Source organism: Mesocricetus auratus, unplaced genomic scaffold (genome assembly GCF_017639785.1).
Source record: "Mesocricetus auratus isolate SY011 unplaced genomic scaffold, BCM_Maur_2.0 Super-Scaffold_100014, whole genome shotgun sequence".
Taxonomy (NCBI): Eukaryota; Metazoa; Chordata; class Mammalia; order Rodentia; family Cricetidae; genus Mesocricetus; species Mesocricetus auratus.
The window spans coordinates 5,872,951-5,894,790 of NW_024429197.1; the positions used below are offsets into that span (position 1 = coordinate 5,872,951).

At 44.8% G+C, this 21,840-nt stretch overlaps 1 protein-coding gene across 6 annotated transcripts in view; it reads right to left on the minus strand.

Annotated features, from left to right (window-relative positions):
• Usp48 (ubiquitin specific peptidase 48) overlaps window positions 1–21,293 on the minus strand; it is a 67,354-nt gene extending 46,061 nt beyond the window's left edge. For 2 of the 6 annotated variants that reach the window (XM_040756324.1, XM_040756322.1), the window contains exons 1-10: window positions 21,176–21,292; window positions 20,555–20,767; window positions 12,193–12,313; window positions 10,654–10,810; window positions 9,392–9,519; window positions 8,242–8,366; window positions 7,677–7,785; window positions 5,826–5,959; window positions 5,082–5,164; window positions 1,402–1,581 (exon numbers count right to left, since the gene is read on the minus strand). In XM_040756324.1, coding sequence (XP_040612258.1) covers window positions 1,402–1,581; window positions 5,082–5,164; window positions 5,826–5,959; window positions 7,677–7,785; window positions 8,242–8,366; window positions 9,392–9,519; window positions 10,654–10,810; window positions 12,193–12,313; window positions 20,555–20,767; window positions 21,176–21,180 — 1,255 coding nt within the window. In that variant the 5' untranslated portion in view covers window positions 21,181–21,292. Of the gene's footprint in view, window positions 1–1,401; window positions 1,582–5,081; window positions 5,165–5,825; window positions 5,960–7,676; window positions 7,786–8,241; window positions 8,367–9,391; window positions 9,520–10,653; window positions 10,811–12,192; window positions 12,314–20,554; window positions 20,865–21,175 lie in introns of those variants that run through there. The other 4 variants (XM_040756323.1, XM_040756321.1, XM_040756326.1 and 1 more) reach the window with 3 other exon arrangements.
• Window positions 21,294–21,840: the final 547 nt, after the last annotated feature.

Below are 21,840 nucleotides of genomic sequence, written 5' to 3' on the forward strand. Positions count from 1 at the left end.
GTCCTGGCAATCCTGAAACCCACTCTGTGGACAAGGCCTCAGGCTCTGGTTAAAGGTGGGCCAGCACACAGCAAGTACTCTTAACAACAAAGGTCCAGGTACCTAAGACTTGAAACCTTACAATTCCAATGCTACAATGTAGACAACTGCAATAAACTGCAGTAAGAAACACCCAAAATGAAAACATAATTATTTACAACCTAAGGTTTGTGCTACAAAAAAAGACAATAAAAGTTGAAGTAAACAATGTTCACATCAAAAACACTGCAGTGAGAGTTAGGAACCTAAGGGTCAGCTCAGCAATATTGCAGCTCAGGTAGAGCCTGGATGTGAAATACCCAGAACAGACCTGTTTTGAAATGCTTATTCCCCAGCTGGTGGCAGAACCTGGAGCAGGTGTGCAGCGTAGGATGGGGGGGCCTGGCTGGTACAGTGTGGCTGGAGCTGGTCCTCACAACTAGTACACGCTCTACTGCAATGTTTGCCTTAAGTAGAAACACACATACTCCAGCCCCCAAGAGCTAAACTGCCCACCCAGACCTTCCCTGCCATGAAGGTCCACAATGCCCCGAGATCATGAGCTTTGCTCTCCACAGCTTCCCACCCTCCAGCTTTCTAACTGCGACACGTACAGGAAAAGTAACAGGTACAGTCTATAAACAGAATGTGACTCCGAGACTCAAATCCAGCAAGGCCTTATGCCAGTGCTTCTCCACCACACACCTTGGCAACTCAGCTGTGAGCCAGGTGTGGTGGTACACACGTGTAATCCCAGCAGTATCATGATGGGGAAACCAAGAGGCCAGAGGGAACTCTACTGGTGAAGTGAAGGAGATCACCAGCTCCTATCAGACCTGGCCCTTCACTAGGGAACAAAGCTAAAGCTGATTATGACAGCTGAGGTGATGAGAGCTGTCTCGAGACCATGTCTCAGAGCAGTTTATCTACTCCGTCCTTCATCTAGGAACCAATAACCATCCTTCCCCTGCCCAAGGAATAAACCCTCTAAACTGAAACCGACCCCTTCACCTTCATGCTTTCCTGGAATGGCCATCTACCTCTAGCCAAAATATGTTTGTTTTTTCTTGAAGCAGGAACTGCTAACAAAAGATGTCTGGTGGTGTTAAATACCCTCAATAACCATCAGCAATTTTGGGCCATGACAGCCTCAAACATTTCCAGAGAAAAATAATTTTTTCCTAAGCCAGGCATGGTGGGACACACTTTTAATGCAGCACTCAGGGGCAGAGGCAGGCACATCTCTCTGAGTTCAAAGTCAGCCTGGTCTCCATATTGAGTTCCAGGACAGCCAGAGCTACATGGTGAGACCCTGTCTCAAAACAACATCAACCACAACAAAATTTATATTTTAAAAGGGCACTCACAACTTAAAGGTTTTACCTAGATCTTCCTCAATCCCTAGTTGTAATTTCTTTCCTTCCATCTTCTCTATGTCCTCATCATTGAACTTATACCATTCTCCAGACTGAGGATCTTTCACGTGGGCGATGTAGTGGCCAGAATAAGCACTCACACCTCTGTGGATGAGGACCGCGCTGAGTTCATACACAAAGGACCCACCTGCAAGGAGAAAAGGGCATAAGAACAACTTTCCACCATTGCATGCCTTGTAGCTTGAGCATAAATTGATGCCACTGTAGTGCTTTATGCATCTGACAGAATATAAAATGTGACACCTAAAAGCTGAGCATAGATAGAGGTCACTATGACCCAGCGTCCCAAAGACTGAGTAAGAGGTCAACAAGTTTTCAAGGTTATTACAGAATATGCACAGCAGGACTACTCAAATGGGCCAAGAGCGACCTAAGATGTTTATAAAATACAGGTGACTTTTTCCTTTCACAGTGCTGGCAACTGAAACAAGGGAAGCTGAAGCAGGAGGATTACCACAAGATGGAGGACAGTGTGTGTTATTTACTACATTCCAGGCAAGGCTAGAATATATGTAAGACTTATCTCAAAACATAAAATAGGAAGACAAATAAAATAAAATCTTTTATTTTTTGAGCCCAGATCTCCCCATGTAATCTTGTCTGGCCTGGAACTCAGCTATGTAAACCAGGCTGGACTCAAACTCATAGATCCTCTTGCCTCTGCTTCCTGAGCTCTGGGATAAAAGGTGTGTACCTCCATTCCCAAATCAATAAAACCTTCTAAAGTTTGGGGGAAAGTAACTGAGTGTGTGTGTGTGTGTGTGTGTGTGTGTATGTGTGTGTGTGTGTGTGTGTGTGTGTGTCCGCCCCCTGGTTTTTTGAGACAAGGTTTCTCTGTGTAGCTTTGGAGCCTATAGTGGCACTCCTTGTCTTCCCAGGCTGGCCTTGAACTCACATAGAGAATCTGCCTGCCTCTGCCTCCAGACTGCTGGGATTAAATGGGTGCACCACCACCTGGCCTAGTATGTCTTTAACTGGATCACTGGGAGGGCAGAGGCAAGAGGATCTCTATAAATTCCAAGCTAGCCTGATCTACACAGTGAGTTCCAGCCCAGACAGGACTACATATTGAGACTCTGTTTCAAAGGAGAAAAAAAAAAAGGTTAGACATGCTCATGGCACACAAACATACATGAATTAAAATAAAAATTAAACACCAAAACCTTTTAAAAAAGTTCTAGCCGGGCGTTGGTGGAGCATGCCTTTAATCCCAGCACTCGGGAGGCAGAGGCAGGCAGATCTATGCGAGTTCGAGGCCAGCCTGGTCTACAGAGTGAGTTCCAGGATAGGCTTCGAAACAATAGAGAAACCCTGTCAAAAAAAAAAAGTTCTAGCACCCACAGGGAGGGTCACAACTGTCCATGACTGGACCTAATTAATGCCCTCCCTCTTCTCACTTTTGCAGGCACGAGGAATGTACATACAAGTGCACAGATGAAACATTCATGCACATTAAAAACAAAATCAATTCGTAAAGAAAAAACTACTTATACTAACTAAGCATATTGTGCTTCTAGAACTAAGTACAGTATGGAACCATCCCCAATGTCTAGATACTGACACTGGAAAGATTTGGAAGCTTTCACAAACAATATTATATGCATAAAAAAATCTTCACACCCAACTTTATTTCCTTATTTTAATACTCTTAAAGCAGTCAGTACATCACTCAATCAATAAACATGTTGGACCCTGTTTTAGACTAGAAGCAAAAAGCAGTTGACTAAAAGAAAATCCTAGCACACTTTCAACTTGGTGAGGAGGACATTAATAAAAATTAATATGTGGGTCAAAACTTTGGGTTTAAAAAACAAAACAAAACAAAACAAAAAAAACCCTCCGGGTTAAGATACTAAAGAGCTGGAGAGAGCACTGACTGCTCTTCCAGGAGTCCTGAGTTCAATTCCCAGCAACCACATGGTGGCTCATAACCATCTACAATTCAATCTGGTGTCCTCTTCTGGCATGTAGGCAGAACACTGTATATGTAATAAATAAATAAATCTTAAAAAAAAAACAGATACTAAAGAGGAAGACACAAATATTTCTGAATTGAGCCAGGAAGAATTCTAGTGCTCCTGAGGTAGGTACAACAGATGGAAGACAAGGAGACATTCTTGGCTGGAAGCTTTTAGGCCAGCTAGCCTTAGAGTATGAAGCATACACAGCAGAAACAAAACAGACCCCACTCAACAAAATGGAGACAAGAACTGATCCCAAAAGGTGTCCTCTGACACCTCCCCACATACACCATGACACATACATACACACACAGTATTCCTGTCTTAAATATATTGTTCAACTGGCAAAAGCTAAAAACTAAACAGTACAAGAATGTCAGCAGCTAATCAGCATGAGAGCAGCAGAGGATTTCTTTCTGGTACCAACAGTATGAACCTTCCTACTCTTTAATTCTTCCCAGAACACACAAGGCACTGTTGGCTTGTTTGTTTGTTTGTTTCTCTGTATTGTTTTGAAGCCTATCCTGGAACTGGCTCTGAAGAAGAGGCTGGCCTCGAACTCACAGAGATCCGCCTGCCTCCGCCTCCCGAGTGCTGGGATTAAAGGCGTGCACCACCAACACCAGGCTCTTTTTGTTTTTGAGACAGTGTTCCTCTGTATAGGTCTGGCTGTCCTGGAACTGACGTAGACCAGGTTGGTGTTGAAATCCAGAATTCACCCCCTTCTGCCTACGGAGTGACAGGATTAAAAGCGTGAACCACAACAGCATGGCCTGGAACTAATTCCAGTCAACCACATCATGCAGTAAATCTCCAGACTTTATCTCTTGTGCTGCATCACTGGCAAATAAGCTCCCAGGAAAGTGAAACCTTAAGGATTTTTCTTTCTATACGCCAAGCTTATTTCACTTTCATGTCGTGTCATTCAAGTTTATCCTTCTCACAAATGACAAAACTTATTTGGAGCTGTGAAGTATTCTACTTTACATGTAAATATCCCATATTTTCTTTAAAACCGGTGTTTTTGTTGTTGTTGTTGTTGTTTTGAGGCACAGTTTCTCTGTAGCTTTGGAGACTGTCCTAGAACTAGCTCTTGTAGACCAGGCTGGTCTCGAACTCAGAGATCCGCCTGCCTCTGCCTCCCGAGTGCTGGGATTAAAGGTGTGTGCCACCAACGCCCGGCTAAAACCAGTGTTCTTAAGCTTACTAAATAACACAACTGAATCTTCCTGTCACAACAAATAGTTGTGGAAAATTACCAGCTGTGTTAGTTTGAATGAAAATGGCTCCCGGAAGCTCAGACAAGTAAATGGTTGCTCCCAGTTAGTGAGACTGGGAAGGATAGGTATGGCCTAGCAAAAGGAGGTATTCCAATGGAAGTGGCTGAGGTTTCAAAAGCCTTTAATAGTTAATTTAAAAAGGGAGGGGCCGTGTGACAGTAAATCTGAATTGGAAGACTAAATCAGTAATCATACCAAGCATAAACATACTAGCCAATCCAGATAAAGCTCATGATGTTCAATTCCACTGCTTTGTGTGTTATCTGAAACCTACTAGAGACTCCTGGGAAGAAGTTTTCTACAACCACACGCCTGACCCAGAGCAGGAAGGCAACAGGTTCATCTCATGCTAGCTAACAACAGTCATAGCTTGATAAAAACAGTACCTTTGTGCTCCACGTAAGGTTCCATATCCAGACTCTCAGAGAAACCGATATAGGCATTGAGCTTCTTCTTGTGTCCGGTTTGCCTGAGAAGAAGTGGACAGACATAACAGTCAACCTATCAGGAATGTGTGCACATGCTGTCACCTCCTTGACAAGTCCCACCGCAGGTATATTCCATCTGGTAATCTAGTACACACAGGCAAAGGCTGATCTTCTCTGTAGAGAGAACTCACTCCAGAAGCACAGACTGTATGCCCAGGTGCAGAGCTGCCTTATTTTAATTACAAGATGAAATATGCATTCCCACAGAGGGAAATTTTATTTGAAATATATGATCATACAGAGTATCAAGGACATTTGGTTGAGTACTTACACTTTTCAATTTAAAAGATAAAAAAGTAATAGTATTTACATTCTCTTCACATCTCTAGCTCTCATCTATATACAACTGGCCTCTTTAAGATTTTTTTTTTGGAGGGGGGGTTGAGGGAGTGTCTTCCAGACAGTGTTTCTCAGTGCAGTCCTGGGGGTTCTGGAACTCACTTTGTAAACCAGGCTGACCTGGAACTCACAGAGATCCACCTGCCTCTGCCTCCCAAGTGCTGGGATTAAAGGCGTGCGTTGCCACCACCCAGCTTATAAGATTCTTACTGCACCACCATGAAATACATTTGGATGAGCCAACGCCTCCACGTGAGTCATCATACCATCATCTTCTCTGCTTACTACTGGTATAACACTCACCTGTCAAACACAAAACGCATCAGCTGCAAGTTCAGAGTGCAAGGGAGGCTTAGGAGTCGAATTTTCCTTGTAGCGTTCTGTTTACTTTGACAGTTTTCACAGAAATATCGATTGTCTCCTTCTAATTTTTCTTCCTGATCAGGAATAAAACAGACCAGTTCGGAAGGATGTGAGGAAAAGAAGCAATGAAAGTTCTGTCAGTTAGCAGCTCCCATCCCACTGAGGACGCCCCTCCTCCTCCTCCTCCCTCATGGGCCCTCTGTAGGCAGCTTCCTTGGCCAGCTGCTCTTCTCCCTAATGACTTCATACTTCAGGCTCCCAGGGCTAGGAAGCCTGCCTTAGTCCTTTGCCCCTCCTTGCATGCTTATGTGTGTGCTATGAATTGATTAAGCCCAAGGCATTCAACATACTAAACAAGCTCTGCTACAGAACTACCCATCATGACAAACCTGTTTTGCAGGGTTTCATGCAACATATGAATAGCCTTTACCTGAAGTAGCTGAGGCTGGCTTTGAACTCCTGATTCTTCTTTCCACACTTCCAGCATTCAGCTCTATCCTCAACTCACAAAAAATTCCTATCCCAACCCTGCCCTTCTCAATCTTCTCCCAGCTTAGAAATGACAACATTCTTCCAACTTATCAGGCCACAAACCTTAAAAACCCTTGATTTTCACCTTCATACTCAGTGCATCAGTTTGACTGACTATACTTTGAAGATAGAACGCAAACTAGCCAGTGCTACTAACCATGTCTTCAGTTAGCCGATGGTCCTGGGAAGTCTTGCATCCTGTCTGCCCAAGACCCACCCTTTAGCCTCTTCTCTCAAACAGCTCGCACAGTCATCCTGGTAAACACTGTGTAGCCCCAGGATCACAAGATTGGCCCCAGAGTCTCATTTCATATAGAAGTCACTTTTCAAACCAGGCCTCTGTGGTGGCCATCTCCTCTATCCAGTTATTCATCTTGTCACTCTTCCTTTGCTCTAGCACTACGCTACACACACCGTCCTGTCCTCAAACCACAGGCAAAGTTCCACAACAGCTCTGCCCTCAGTATTTCAGATGCCCAGAAACACTGTTCTGCTTCTTGTGTTGCTGGAACCATTTCATTTCAAACTGCAGCCAGCCCCAGCCTGCATTCTTCTCCTCCACAGCACACAGCGGTTGACCACTACACATTTTACTCTTATTTATGTATGAGACCCTAGTAGCCATGCTACTACTGTACCACAACCTCCATTAAATCTTATTTTGTCCGTTTTGGCCAATACTGTCAGTCCAATGTCGCCATGGTGCTTAATACAACAAAGTAAACGCTCAGGAAGTCTTTAGATGGATAAACTCAACGCATGATTAATGGCTTCGGGCTGCTATTGTGTACAAGACAAGAGAACGTACACGCGGCACTTTTTAAAGATAGGAAGCTATCACACTATCTACCTGGTCAAGCTTGATAATGAAGTCTTCCTCACAGGGAAGGAAAGGGAACCACCTCTATCTCTGAAACTCAAAACACACAGAAAACAGAAACATGGAGAGAGGGGCTATGTTCCTACTTAATGCATTCTATTACATGATAAGTTAGCTTTATGGTGACAAAGACCAGATTTCTTTAAATACTGTGCTGCCTGTAATCATACACACATAATTATACATACAGTGAGCATGCAAAACCCTAAAATTAGTTAAGATACAGACTGCTTTGGTACTTTTTAGTTTCTTTTGGGTCTTATAAAAACAGGTTATTTCTTATATGGAGAAATCTCCAATAATGGAGGTACAAAATGCCATCCAAAATAGCATGGAACCACCAGTGAGCAGAAGCCATATGTATGCTAGGATTCGAGTACCTTCAGGAATTCGGAGATGCAGTCTGTTAACTGCTTGTGGCCTTGGATATTTAACTCCAATTCATAGAACTTTGATAATAGCTTAGACTCGCGGCCACACTGATTGCAACTGCAATGAAAAAGCAATAAAATTGAGATCAGAGTGAGAAGAGCAATCCCGTATCACTATAACACATCCTAGACAGAAGGGAGGGAGTGTTTATAACCTACATTTTTTTGTTACAGAAATTATAGTAAGTGAATTACAGGTAGATAAGGATAAAAGCTAGCTAGGGAATGGGTCATTTAAGGACTAGGACGTTTCCCAAGAGCTGTTGGACATGATCTCGTTTTCTAGCCAGTTCCAATCTCACATCTTCAGCCCACACTACATAGCCATCACAGACTTCAATCAGACAGTTCCCACCCAACACCTGCAGGCATTCAACTGCAATTGGCAAGGACTCTGCTTTCATGTTCCCATGGAAATGTACTGCTATAAATATTGCAGGTCCCGTGATAACCCACCCCAGCGATAACCTGGGATTAAATTGAAAGGTAATGCGACAAGAGCTGCAATACTCACACAGTCACATAGGCATATTCCCCACAGAACTGCTGCTGCACGATGTTCCGAACATCTGGGTTCTTCTGTTTGGACAAAGTGTCTTCCAACAGTGACATAAAGAGCTTGGAAAACTCTTGGGCATCCTACAGTTAGAATTAATGAAAATTTGTATCTTGCTTCCTGACTTCTAATACAAAAGCTACTCAGAAACTACCTGTATATTAAACTTAAAAGAAGACTACAGCTATATTGAATCAGTCCTACAAATCAGTTTTAACAAACAGTTGACAGGTTGAAGAAATGGCTTAGCAGTTAAGAGGACTGACTGCTCTGGCAGAAGAGCCAGGTTCAGTTCCCAGCACAACTGTGTCAGTCCCAGAAGATTCAATGCCTTCTCGCCTCTTCAGTTACAAGACAAGGATAGTGCACAGATATACATATGTACAGGCAAACACCCAGACATAAAATAAGTTAAAAACAAAACTGAAGGGGGCCAGGCAGTGGTGGTACATGCCTTTAATCTCAGCACTTGGGGGACAGAGGCAGGCAGATTTCGTTGAGTTCAAGAACACCCTGGTCTACAAAATAGAGTTCCAGGACAGTCAGAGATACACAGTGAAACCCTGTCTCAACAAAACAAAACAAGAAAGGGAAGACAGTCAAGATGGAGAGATGGCTCACTCAGCAGTTAACACCTTACTGCTCTTCAAGTTCAGTTCCCAGAACCACATCATGGCCTCCCAACCCCCTGTTATTCCAGTTCCAGAGGATAGAACACCTCCCTCTTCTGGCCGCCGCAAGTACCTAACCACAGGTGGTATACACATACATATATACATTAATAAAAGGAAAACATGGCAAGTATAATAAGGAACATATTGTTCAGTAATTAAGGCAATAAAATCCAAAGTAGAATTTATCTGAGATATATCACTATGTAGACCTGAGTGTCCTGGAACTCTCTATGTAGACCAGGCTGGACTCAAACTCAAGAGATCTGCCTGCTTCTGCCTCCCAAGTGCTGGGATTAAAGGTGTCTACCATCACACCCAGTAAAAAAATTACATTTTAACAAGCACCCTATATTTCATCTTCCCTAGGAACACTTGAGCACCTTTGAAGAGGAGAGTAAGAGAGGATAGGAAGAGAATACGGGAGCTGTTCTTACCTGCTGCTGTCCAGTATCTAAACCCAAGGCTTTAACAAATCCTGAAGGATCAATGTATCTCCTGTTACTGTTTTGCAGCAAAGCAAACAAGTACTGTAGATGCTCACAAATTGTCTGAGGCTCATAATCTATTGAAAGAAAAACACAGTTTCACTTTAAACTTAACCAGGCATGGTGGTATACATGCCCAGAATCTCTGCACTTGTGAGAAGGAGCAAGAAGCTTGGGAGTTCCAAGGCATCTAGGTCAGCCTTTAATAGATTTTTTTTTAAAAAGAGGGGGAAGAGCCTTTAATCCCAGCACTCTAGAAGCAATGCTCCTCTCTAAGTCTGAGGCCAGCCTGTTTGTTCTACAGTGAGTTCCAGGGCAGCCAAAGCTATAGAGACCTGTCTCAACACACCCAACACACACACAAAAATGTGGGGCAGGTTGGGATGGAATTGGAGAGATGCTCAGGAATTAGAAGCACTGGCTGCTCTTCCAGAGGACCTAGGTTCAATTCCCAGAGCAGGTAAGAACAGTTCCAGGGAGTCCAATGTCCTCTACCAGCGCCAAGCGCACATGGTACACTAATATACATGTAAACAAAACACTCATAATGACAATGTCTTATGTGTATGAGTGTTTTGTGTATGTGTGTACACTGCAACTGACTGGTGCTCAAGAAGGCTGAAGAGGCCACTGGGCTCCTGGAGTTACAAATGGCTGTGAGCAACCACTTGGGTACTGGAAACATGAACCTAGGTCCTAGCCTAGCTGAGCCATCTCTCTAACCCAAACACAAATTTAAAGTTGGTCTCCTTTTTTTGGGTGGGGGTACGCATTTTTTTCATTTATTGGTTTGCTTATAGGCAATGTCTTTTGTATAAGCAGGCTGGCCTCAGGCCCCTTATGTCCTTATGTACATGAGGATGACCTGAAATAGTCTCTCCATTCTCTTCTTTTCTTTCCTTCCCCTATCCCCTCCCCAAAGTCAGGGTTTGTCTGTGTAAAGGCCTTGGCTGTCCTGGAACTCCCTCTGTAGATCAGGCTGGCCTGGAACTCACAGATTCACCTGCCTCTGCCTCCCAGTGCTGGGATTACAGGTGTGTGCCACCACCACCCTCAAGTCTTTTTTAGAAAATTGTATTTTAAATCCCGAGTATGTTTACAGCATCACACTTGACATGGAACCAAAACTCATGTTTCCTCTTTTGTGGTGAATTCATGAGATCTGGCTGACAACCCCTCAGCAGGAAGCCCCTGCCCCCATCCCTACAGACCTTTTCCTCCACGGACACCATCACCCATTGTGTAGTCACTACAGGTGCTTGGGCACAAGTACAGCGCCTGTCGAAGCTCTAAGTTGAGAAACCACACTTGGAGAAAGGTGTTGACATAACAGGTAGCTCCCAGGTTAGTCAGGCCAACAAATGAATTCTACAGAAACACAAGAGTTACGTAACAATTATTAGCCTCCATGAAACTAAAGGTTTATAAAGAACAGTTATTCATAACATTACATACTAAGTCTTTTAAGCCGGTTCTGATCAGTTTGGCACAATCACTTGAACCCCCTCTCAGCTGCAGGCGGGGCAGACCTTTCATGGAGGCCTTTTATGTTCGACCACCACTGCGGTTGGCCGCAGAGAAGAGACTTCAGACAACAACAATGCTCATTTCTAGCACTACTGTCATCTCCAGTCTCTTAAGCCTAAAATTAGAACAGGTGTTCTGAAGCATGTGTGCTCAGGCTTTTCATTATACTTCTAAATGTCAGCACTTCTTAAAAAGACAAAAAGAGACTTCAGGAAGAGCTGGGAGACAAAGAGAAAGGAAGGCCCCCTTCTACTGCAGAGATCTTGAACTTAAATATTCCTTTTAATTGAGAAACTATCAATACAACAGAGCTCACTGATGCATGCTGGGTTTGTTAGTTAGAAATAGTAATGCATACTTTTAAAGCCTGTGTGGTATGTGTGTATGTAAATACTACACAAGACAGATGCATGCCTTGGAAAGCAAAGAGAAACCACCACAGTAACTTGTTGTATTAGCACCTTCCTCTAAAGTCATTCTAAGTTCTAAACAAAACATGCTCTCTGTTAAAGCAACACAACATCAGAATGTAAACCAAGACCACTGTCTAAGGGCTTGCTCAACTGTGTGATCCCCCATTTTTGTTTTTTTGAGACAGGGCTTCTCTGTATAGCCCTGGCTGTCCTGGAACTCACTCTGTACATCAGGCTGGCCTTGAACTCAAGAGATCCACCTGTTTCTGCCTGCTGGAGTGTTGAGACTAAAAGCATATAGCTCAGTGTAGAGAGCTTGCCTACTCATTTTTTGGTTTTTCGAGACAGGGTTTCTCTATGGCTTTGGAGGCCATCCTGAAACTAGCTCTGTAGACCAGGCTGGTCTCAAACTCTGCCTCCCCTCCTGAATGTTGGAATTAAAGGTGTGCCGCCACCACCACCCAGCGAGAGCTTGCCTACCGTTACTCAGCATAAGTGCATGGCCCTGGGCTTGATCCCCAGCACAAACAAACAAACCAATAGTTTTGTGTGGTTATAATAACTTAACTAGACTTTCCCAAACTAAAAAGGAAGAATTCAAACACACAAGGCCATGAACCTCTACTTCTGACACACAGGTTATCAAAATGGTTAATAGTTTGTGGTGATTTCTTTCCACTTTTTTTAGAGCACGGAGAAGAGAGTTCTGTGGATAGGAGGATGCAGGGCCTCCCTCCACTACTGTGGTACATGTTCACTCTAACAGGTTTCTGAACACAAGAACTGAACAGCAAGAAACAATTTACTCACCTTTTTCCTCCTCTCACAGTTGGGATCATCAATGTTATGAAAACTATTCTCATCTATTTCTCCTAACCAAATGTGCTCTCCAATTCCAACTAAACAATTGGGGTTGCCTCTGCAGTTTCTTCTACAAGAAGAAGAAAAAAAAAACAGGATTACAATTTAATTAAAGAAAATATTCGCAAGACGTGAAAAGGAAGAGGATTGAAAAGGAAAAGGATTGAGCTTTCTATTCATTCATTTAATTACTTATTTATTTAACTATCCCCCACCCTACACCCCCACACACTCCATGCAGCCCTGGCTGTCCTGGAACTCTGCATTCTCAAGTCCTGTGTTAATAAGATGGGGTTGACAGCTTCTCACCACAGGTACAAACAGGAACCCATCAACCAACAGAAAGAAGCAGAACATATTTCTGTTGGACACGCCCACAGTTGGGGGCTGAGGTAAAGCTAAGCCACTTGAACACCATCATTAACCACAACACTCATTAAGTAGTATACCCAAGATAAAGAACAAGGACCAAGCTCATTAACAAATCCTGATTTCTAAATAGTCTCCACTAAAAACGCTAAGGCTCCTGAGGGAAATAAATTATAAGATGAATATGCACTGTCTTGCTGTGCCCCTAAAAAAATTGATGGCACATACTGAAGGAACATAGAATCCCATGTAGGGGAGGGGCGCAGTACCCAGTGGCCAACAGTAACTTTCAAAAGTTAAAGTAGGAAGTCTGGATAACTTGCATTGTTTGTCCTTTGTAATCCTGGCTTTCCCCCACACCATTCTTACAGACAGGGTCTCACTGTGTCGCCCTGACTTGGCCTCAAATTCAGAGATCCTCCTGCCCCTGCCTCTGAGTTTGGAGCTGTATCTGTGAATTAATTATATTTTGTTGCCTTTGAGATGGGACCCCTAGTAGCCCGTGCTGGCCTCAGAACTCCTTACGCTGAGGTCCACATTGACTCCTGACTGCCCTGCTTCCACTCCAAGTTAATAAATGCTGAAAAACAGCATTAGATTCAGGGGCAGCCCCTGTGCTGATGCAAAATCAACACCGAGCGCTGGCCGGGTGGCAGATGCCCAGTCCCCATGCGCCTGGCTTCTTCACATCCCTGGGCCACCATGTCCCTCACAAACTGCCCCTGAGAGATGCAGCCAAATGATCACCCAAACGAAACAAACACCTACCCAAAGAACTTAAACGGGAGCTAAAAGGGAGGGAGGACAAGCTCTTCTACTACAGTGGGCATTTCTGTCCCCACAACCCAACCAGCCCAGCGCTGAACCAATTTGGTGTGTTCATTTACCAAGATGTAATATTCTCAAAGTGTGTTTCTAAAATGATAACCAAGAGTTGTGCCAGATATGGCACAAAGCCTAAATACATTTCTTTTTGGTTTGAACTTTTTAAAAAATGATTTATTCTTTTATGTGTATTGGTTTGTTTTTTGTTTGTTTTGCTTGCTTTTTTTACTTGCTTGAATGTATGTCTGTGTGAGGGTGTCAGATGCCCTGGAACTGGAGTTACAGACAGTTGTGAGCTGCCATGTGGATCCTGGGAATTGAACCCAGGTCCTCTGGAAAAGCAGCCAATGCTCTTAACCACTGAGCCAACTCTCCAGACCATTTTTTGAGACAGGATCTCTCTATATACATATTTAGACCACTGGCCTGGAATTGACAGAGATCCACTTGCCTCTGCCTCCTGAAATGAATGCTAGGATTAAACGCATCTAGCATTTTCTATTCAAATATCAAAGTATTATACAGCTTTTAAAAAAAAACACTAAAAGAGAATGGAGAAATGACTCAATGGGTTAAATCACTGACTGAAGTCGGGCGTTGGTGGAGCACACCTTTAATCCCAGCACTCGGGAGGCTAAGGCAGGCGGATCTCTGTGAGGCCAGCCTAGTCTATAGAGCGAGTTCAAGGACAGTCTCCAAAACAATAGAGAAACCCTGTCTCGAAAAACAAAAAACAAACAAAAAAAAAATCACTGGCTGCCCTCCCAGGAGACCTGAGCTCAATTTCCCAGCACCCACATCACAGTTCACAACTGTCCAGGACTCCTGTTAGCGGATCGGACACCCTCACATAGACATGCATGCAGGCAAAACAAAACGCCAAATCACTTAAGTACAATAATAAAAAAAAAAACATTAAATGAAAAAAACTCTAGCTAGGAGTAGTGGTGCATGTCTTTTTGGTTTTTGGAGCCTAGTCTCAAAAACAACCAACCAACCAAACGAAACGCCAGGTGTAGGTGGCGCACGCCTTTAATCCAAGCACTCCGGAGGCAGAGGCAGGCGGATCTCTGAGTTTGAGGTCAGCCTGGTCTACAGAGTGATGCAGAGAAACTGTTTTAAAAAAATAAAAAGAAAAAAGCCAAAAAACAAAAACCAAATAAACAAAAAACCCTCAAAGTTCTATTTAAAAGAGAAAAAGTGAGCCAGGCAGTGGTGGCACACGCCTTTAATCCCAGTTTTCGGGGAGGCAGAGATCTCTGAGTTCTAAGGCAGCCTGGTCTACAGAGCTCCAGGAGAGACTTGAAAGCTACAGAGAAACCCAGTCTGGAAAAAAACAAAACAAACAAAAAGTGAACCCTAAGGTGATTTTGCTTTCTAGCATATTCAATAGTCAAATCACAACCCCTGAAAGGTCTAAGTGCTATTAACAGCCCCCATACTTACCCATTCACCTCATCCAATAGAACACAGAGGATGCATCACATTCTCCATTAAATCCAAACAAATTTTAAGTGAAATCAAGTTACAGAGATGAGTCAGTAGTTAAGAGCTCTGGCTGCTCTTCCAGGAGACCCAGGTTCAATTTTCCCCACCCACATGGCAGCTCACAAGTTGTAACTCCAGTTCTAATGGATATGACATTCTCCCAGACATAGCTTCCTAAGTAAGCAAAACACCAATGCCCATAAAAGATAATGGAGTGTTCTTTCAATTCTTAGAAAATAGCAGTGTTCAAGTGCTCAATCAAGAAAACTACCATAATGTGGGCAGCTACTAACAAACCTCAGATTAGAGAATTAGCAGTTATTTTATACAACTGCTGAAACTGATCGATCATTCTGGAGAAAATGTTGTCTCAGCATTCAGGTAGCTAAAGAGGCATTTCAAAATCAAACAGGAAATGCTGAGCTAACCAACTCACTCACACCTCCAGGACAAACCAGCACGGTGGTCCTCCAGAATGTGAGGAAGGTAACGTGTTCCAACACTTCCTTTGTAATATTTGCACTTTATCACTTTTAATTAAGAACTTTTAGACCTTCCTAAGGAACTGGTGTTTAAGTTAACTATGTCAATCAAAGACAAGCCGGGCAGTGGTGGCGCACATCTTTAGTCCCAGCACTCGGGAGGTAGAGGTAGGTGGATCTCTGAGTTCTGAGGCCTGGTCTACAGAGCAAGTGCCAGGATAGCCTCCAAAACTACACAGAGAAACCCTGTCTCAAAGAAGAAGAAAAAAAAAAAAAAACAAGACCATCAAAGACAGCTGTGCTGGGTGCATACTTGCAATCCCAGCCTTGAGTAGCTGAAGGGGCCACCAACAGTGAGACCAGAATGGGCTCCGAAGCCAGCGCAGTTTGGGAGTGAGAACTGTAAGACTAAGCCTATGGACACGTGGGAGAGCACACTCAAACCTTATAAACAATCATTTTTCTTGTTTTCTGAGTCAGTTTCTATACTGACTGGTCCTTTAGCCTACATGGCTATGGACTATATGAATCCTCTGGTTTTAGCCTCCTCAGTGCTGACATTAACAGGCATTATACCACCATGCCAACCTGAAACAACTCCAGACTCTAGGAAGTTTCTTTCATTTTTTTTTTCTTCTGGTTTTTCGAGACAGGGTTTCTCTGTCTTGTTTTGGAGGCTGTCCTGGAACTCACACAACACTGTATATGTGATAAATAAATGAATCTTTAAAAAGTTATAATAAAAAATGAAATGACAAACTGGTAAGCACAAAGCTTGAGAAAAACAAGTGCTCTCTATGGTAGCAGGAGACACAGTCAGTGTGGCAGAAACCTCACGGGAGTGCCGGGCGGTGGTGGCGCATGCCTTTAATCCCAGCACTTGGGAGGCAGAGGCAGGCGATCTCTGTGAGTTCAAGGCCAGCCTGGTCTACAAGAGCTAGTTCCAGGACAGCCTCCAAAGCCACAGAGAAACCCTGTCTCGAAAAAACAAAACAAAACAAAAAAAAAAGTGCCCTCACGGGAGGGCACTGTTGCTGGGAGTCTGCAGGGCAGGTAGACTGGATTCAGTGCAGGAAGACAAGAAAGCATTCCAGGCAGGACAGCAAGTAGGAAGATAAAAAGCCAGGCTAGGGAAGTCTTCCAGCACACCTGAAAGTTTGGGTAAAAAGTGGAAAAGCTAAAGAGGGCGTGGAGCAGCTGGGAGGTGATAGTGCAACGCCTTTAACCCCAGCACTTGGGAGGCAGAGGCAGGCGAATCTCTGTGAGTTGGAGGCCAGCCTGGTCTATAGAGCGAGTTCCAGGGCAGCCTCCAAAACAATACAGAGAAACCCTGTCTTGAAAAACAAACAAAAAAAGAGGTTGTGGAGAAGTCAAAGGTCAGATCAGGTAGCAGAAGACCTCCAGTGAGAAGGCAGACACAATCTGACAGCAACAGGGAGCCACAAAAAGGCTTTGTGCAGATAAAGAATCTGCACTGTAGAGATCCTCTGCTTCTCCATGACTCAACTTAAGTTTCTGCAAGCTTTATGTGCACATATACATGCAAGTGCCCTTGAAAGACAGAAGAGGGCGTAAGATCTCCTGTAACTGAGTTACAGGTGCCTGTGAGTCACCATGTGGGTGACTGAGAACCAAAGAGAACCCAGGTCCTCTGCAAGAGCAGTCTTAACCACTGAGCCCAAGAACTCTCTTTTACCTGTGGTTATACAAGACAGGCTTCCCTGCTCTCTTCCAAAGGTTTCTGAACATCTCTACTTACCTCTGTCATCTAAGAGGCAAGCTGCCATAAAACACTTGACAGCATTAAAGCAGGAGCTTTTATTTAAAGCTTTCAACTCCTTGGGGCAGTTTAGAAAGAAAGATTCCTCATAGCAAATGAACTACTAAATCAGGGTTTAAAAGACCACTGGAACAAAGAAGTCGGCTCACTATGGCAGCAGAGTCAAAGGCTGCCACACAGGGACCTCCTCCAGGCCTGAAGAGGCCCTTCATAGTACCATAAGACATTCAAAAAAAAAAAAAAAAGCTAAGTTGCTTGCCTACCCTTGCTTGTCAAACAAAGAACAGAAAATAAGAGTTACGGCTCAGTGATATAACCTATGCTGACTGGCATAGTTGAGGCCCAAACAGACACCATGGGTTTCTCTGCCGATGCAATCAGTCAGATCAGGATGAATTAGTAAGACCAGGTTTAATTTGAGCAAAGCAACTCCAGGTGATTCTGGAGGAAAGAAAGAGAAATCCCATGGCAGCTCTAGGGACTGAACTTAAGTACTCTGTAGGAAGGAGCCAACCCTGATAGGTTTAGCGGGGTCTAAATGGGACCACAGCTAGAGATTGCCAACAACAGTGCCTCACTTTGTAGCCTCTCCTGGCCTGGAAGGCTCTACAAAGACCTTACTATTCTTGCATTTATTTATTTATTTATTTATTTATTTATTTATTTATTTATTTTTTGGTTTTTCGAGACAGGGTTTCTCTGTATTGTTTTGGAGGCTGTCCTGGAATCGGCTCTGTAGACCAGGCTGGCTTCAAACTCACAGAGATCCACCTGCCTCTGCCTCCCGAGTGCTGGGATTAAAGGCGTGCACCACCAACCCCCGGCTATTCTTGCATTTATAACAATCTTGCCTCTGCCTTCAAAGTGCTTGGATTACAAACAACCAGTTTATGCACAGGGTTCCTGCATGCTAGGCAAGCACTCTACCAACTGAACCACATCTCCAGCCCCCATTTTCTTTTAAAGAATGTCCTTGGAGGGGGCTGGAGAGATGGCTCAGAGGTTAAGAGCACTGGCTGCTCTTCCAGAGGTCCTGAGTTCAATTCCCAGCAACCATATAGTGGCTCACAACCATCTGTAATTCAATCTGGTGCCCTCTTCTGGCGTGCAGGCAGAACACTGTATACTCATTAATAAATAAATCTTTAAATTAAAAAAAAGTCCTTGGAGGGTTGGAGAGATATGGCCAATGTGAACCTGAAAAGATCCTCAATTCATTAATTATTAGGTAAATGCAAACCAAAACCTGAAGAGGGGGGTGGGGGGTTACCTTTGCAGTAGAGTGTTTGCCTATCATCTGCAGGGTTCAGAGAGAGAGAGCAATAAACACACAGACACTATACACCATATTACTTCACACCCATATGACAAGCTGGGAGTGTAGCTCATGTAACTCAGTTATGTTTGCACAGAGTTAGACAACTCCCACCAACTACATGGTGTCTCACAACTATCTGTAATAAGATCTGGTGCCCTCTTCTGGCATGCAGGGATACATGCAGGCAGAACACTATATACATATTTTTTAAAAGCCTGTAAAAATAATAGTAATAATAATAATAACAACAAAGCCAAGCATACTGGGTGTGGTGGTGGCGCACGCCTTTAATCCCAGCACTGGGGAGGCAGAGGCAGGCGGATCTCTGTGAGTTCGAGGCCAGCCTGGTCTACAAGAGCTAGTTCCAGTACAGCTTCCAAAGCCACAGAGAAACCCTGTCTCGAAAAAACAAAAATAAATAAGTTAAAAAAAATCCTCAAACGCCGGGTGTTGGTGGCACACGCCTTTAATCCCAGCACTCGGGAGGCAGAGGCAGGCGGATCTCTATGAGTTCGAGGCCAGCCTGGTCTACAGAGCGAGTGCCAGGACAGTCTCCAAAACAATACAGAGAAACCCTGTCTCGAAAAACCAAAAAAAAAATCCTCAAACATACAAAATAAAGTCTCCTGCTCTACAAAAATAGAAAGAAGAAAAAAAAACCACCTAGATACAATGTATTCTACTAGATTTCCTATAGCTTTCAAAAAGGATCATTTATGTGTCCAAGTTTGTGTGTGTGTGTGTGTGTGTGTGTGTGTGTGTGTGTGTGTGTGTGTGTGTGTGATGCACAGGTGCTCACAGTATTGATGCTGAGATGGCTTTGCTTGCCCTGGAGCTGGAGTTACAGGTGGTTTAAAACCACCTGATGTTTTGGGAACAAATGATGCTGTGGTCCTTTGAAGGTGGGGAGTCTGAGTCCTCTTAACCAATTAGCCATACCTCCAGTCCCAGGCTAAACTCTTTTTTTAATTTTATTTTTATTTAGCTTTGGAACCTGTCCTGGAACTCGCTCTGTAGACCAGGCCGGCTTCGAACTCACAATGATCCTCCTGTCTCTGCCTCCAGAGTAGAGTGATAGGCGCGCACCATCAGCGCCCAGTCCAAACTGAGCTCCTATTGCTAGGTAGGGAATTGGAACAAGGACCTCAAGCGTACAAAACAGCCACTCTAACCCCAAGCTAAATCTCCAGCACTTTAACTATACGTTTCAAATGAGAATCGAGTCCCTCAGTCAAGCTGCTTAAATTCCATAACACACAGATTGATCGTTCCAGAACTTTAAAAGGAGTCCAAGCTGTCCTTATGAGCAAAACCTGGAGAGCAGAACGACACACCTACTCTACTTATGGAAACTTCAAACTTGCATTATATCTCAAATGAGGCAGCTCCGAGACCATGAACCAAGGCTTTCCCATCTTCCAGATCTCCCTAATCAACGGAGCTACTGCGCATGCATGCCTAGCTCAATCCTAGCTCAATCAATTCGATTCAACACACCGGACCAGTTTACAAGGTGGAAAAGAGAAAATCACTCTACCGCTAAGGATTCAACTTAAACGGAGAAGGTCGAGAAAAGGTAAGGTTCAAGAACCAAGCAAAAAGAATTTGCAGTATTACTCTGTAAAGTGCTGTGGAGTTAGGGTGACCAAAAGAAAAAGAAACAAGATCAAAAAGAGACGGCCAATGAGAGTAGGGGGCCGATGACGTAAGTTAACCAAAGGTTTTTCTAAAGCTGCTCTCTGCAAATAATACCTAGGCCATCGGGACTTCTCAGTGTTCAGTGACAGAAGACAACTTAGTTCGCAGCCGGAAAGTTCCTCTTTTACAAATGAAAAAGGCACAGCTGCAGCCAAAAGCGACGAACCCTCCGGTGTTTACTAAGCCCTATCTCCAACCATCCCCACCGCCATCTTCTGGATGAGAGACCAGCATCACTCCAGGGGCTGCGTAGTTCGGGTTGTGCAAACCAAGAGGCGAGGCACCTGCACCGTGCACCGTGCACCTCCGTGGTCCGTCACCCATTACGCCTCGGCCACGTGAGAGCCTCACCTGCAGACGCCTCGGATACAGGGCTCCAGCCAGATGCGGTAGGCGGTCTCGATGTGTTCCTGCGACACCTCCTCGGGCCTCACCGTCTCCGCCCAGCGCCAGGCCGCCTTCTCCAGCTGCAATCGGGGAGCCATGGCCTTGACCGAAAAAGCGCTTGCGGAGCCGGGCGGCCTCCGGCGCCGCCTCCGCCTGCGCCCGAACGAGCTCCGGCACCTGCCAGCCAAAAGAACCAAGCGCTCCTCTTAGCCAGAGGACCAGTCAATCACCCGCGCGCGCGCCACAGCCGCCGCGCCCGCCCGCGCCCAGCCTGCACGACCAGCCGCAAAGCGCCGCCGCCGATACCCGACAGCCCCCGAGCCTGCTGCGGACGTTGGAGGTGTAAGCCCCTCAACAGCCTGCGCATGCGTGCTCCCATCAGTCCCTGCGCCGAGAGGACCTATAAGGCGACGGGCGGAAGAAAGCAAAGCAGCTGCCCAAAGGCAACTTGCCACGTCTTTTATGCCATGGCGAAGGCAACCACGCTTGCCCCCGTCCGCTACTCTGACGAGTCGGCGCCTGTCCTTGCTCTCGCTACTTCCCCTGTAACAGTGACTAAGTCACGCAAAAGAGTACTCAACGCACACCATAGGGCCACCGGGACAGCGGGGTGGGACCTGCTAACAGTAGAAACCGGGTCAGCCAGAGACTCCAGAGTGGGCTCCCTGGAGGATGATTTAACTTGAGCTTGGGCGGATTCCGACTCCTTTCCCCGAGCCCTCTGACGTCACGGGGCGTTATATGCTTTGCCGGTGCTGGAACGGAACTACATATCCCAGCGTGCACTGCGTTATACCACTCGCGGAGTGCGAGACATGCTGGGATTTGTAGTCTTAGAAGTGGGACGCTCGGCCGGGCGTTGGTGGCGCACGCCTTTAATCCCAGCACTCGGGAGGCAGAGGCAGGTGGATCTCTGTGAGTTCGAGACCAGCCTGGACTGCCAAACGAGTTCCAGGACAACCTCCAAAGCCACAGAGAAACCCTGTCTCAAAAAACCAAAAAAAAAAAAAGAAGTGGGACGCTCAGTCTTGAGCCACAGAGTGTGTTAAGGCGCACGCGCAGGTCCGGGGCGGGTTCTTTAGGCTGTCTCCTGATTTGTCCGACCGTACTTTGACCTCTTAATTGTGTTTGGAGAGTACACCCTAGCTTCCAGGTGTGAAACAACTTCCTTTTGGCAATTCCCTCCCTTTAGACCTAAAGGCTAAAGCCTTCTCAATGTTTTGTAACTGAACCTGTAAAGAAAGGACATT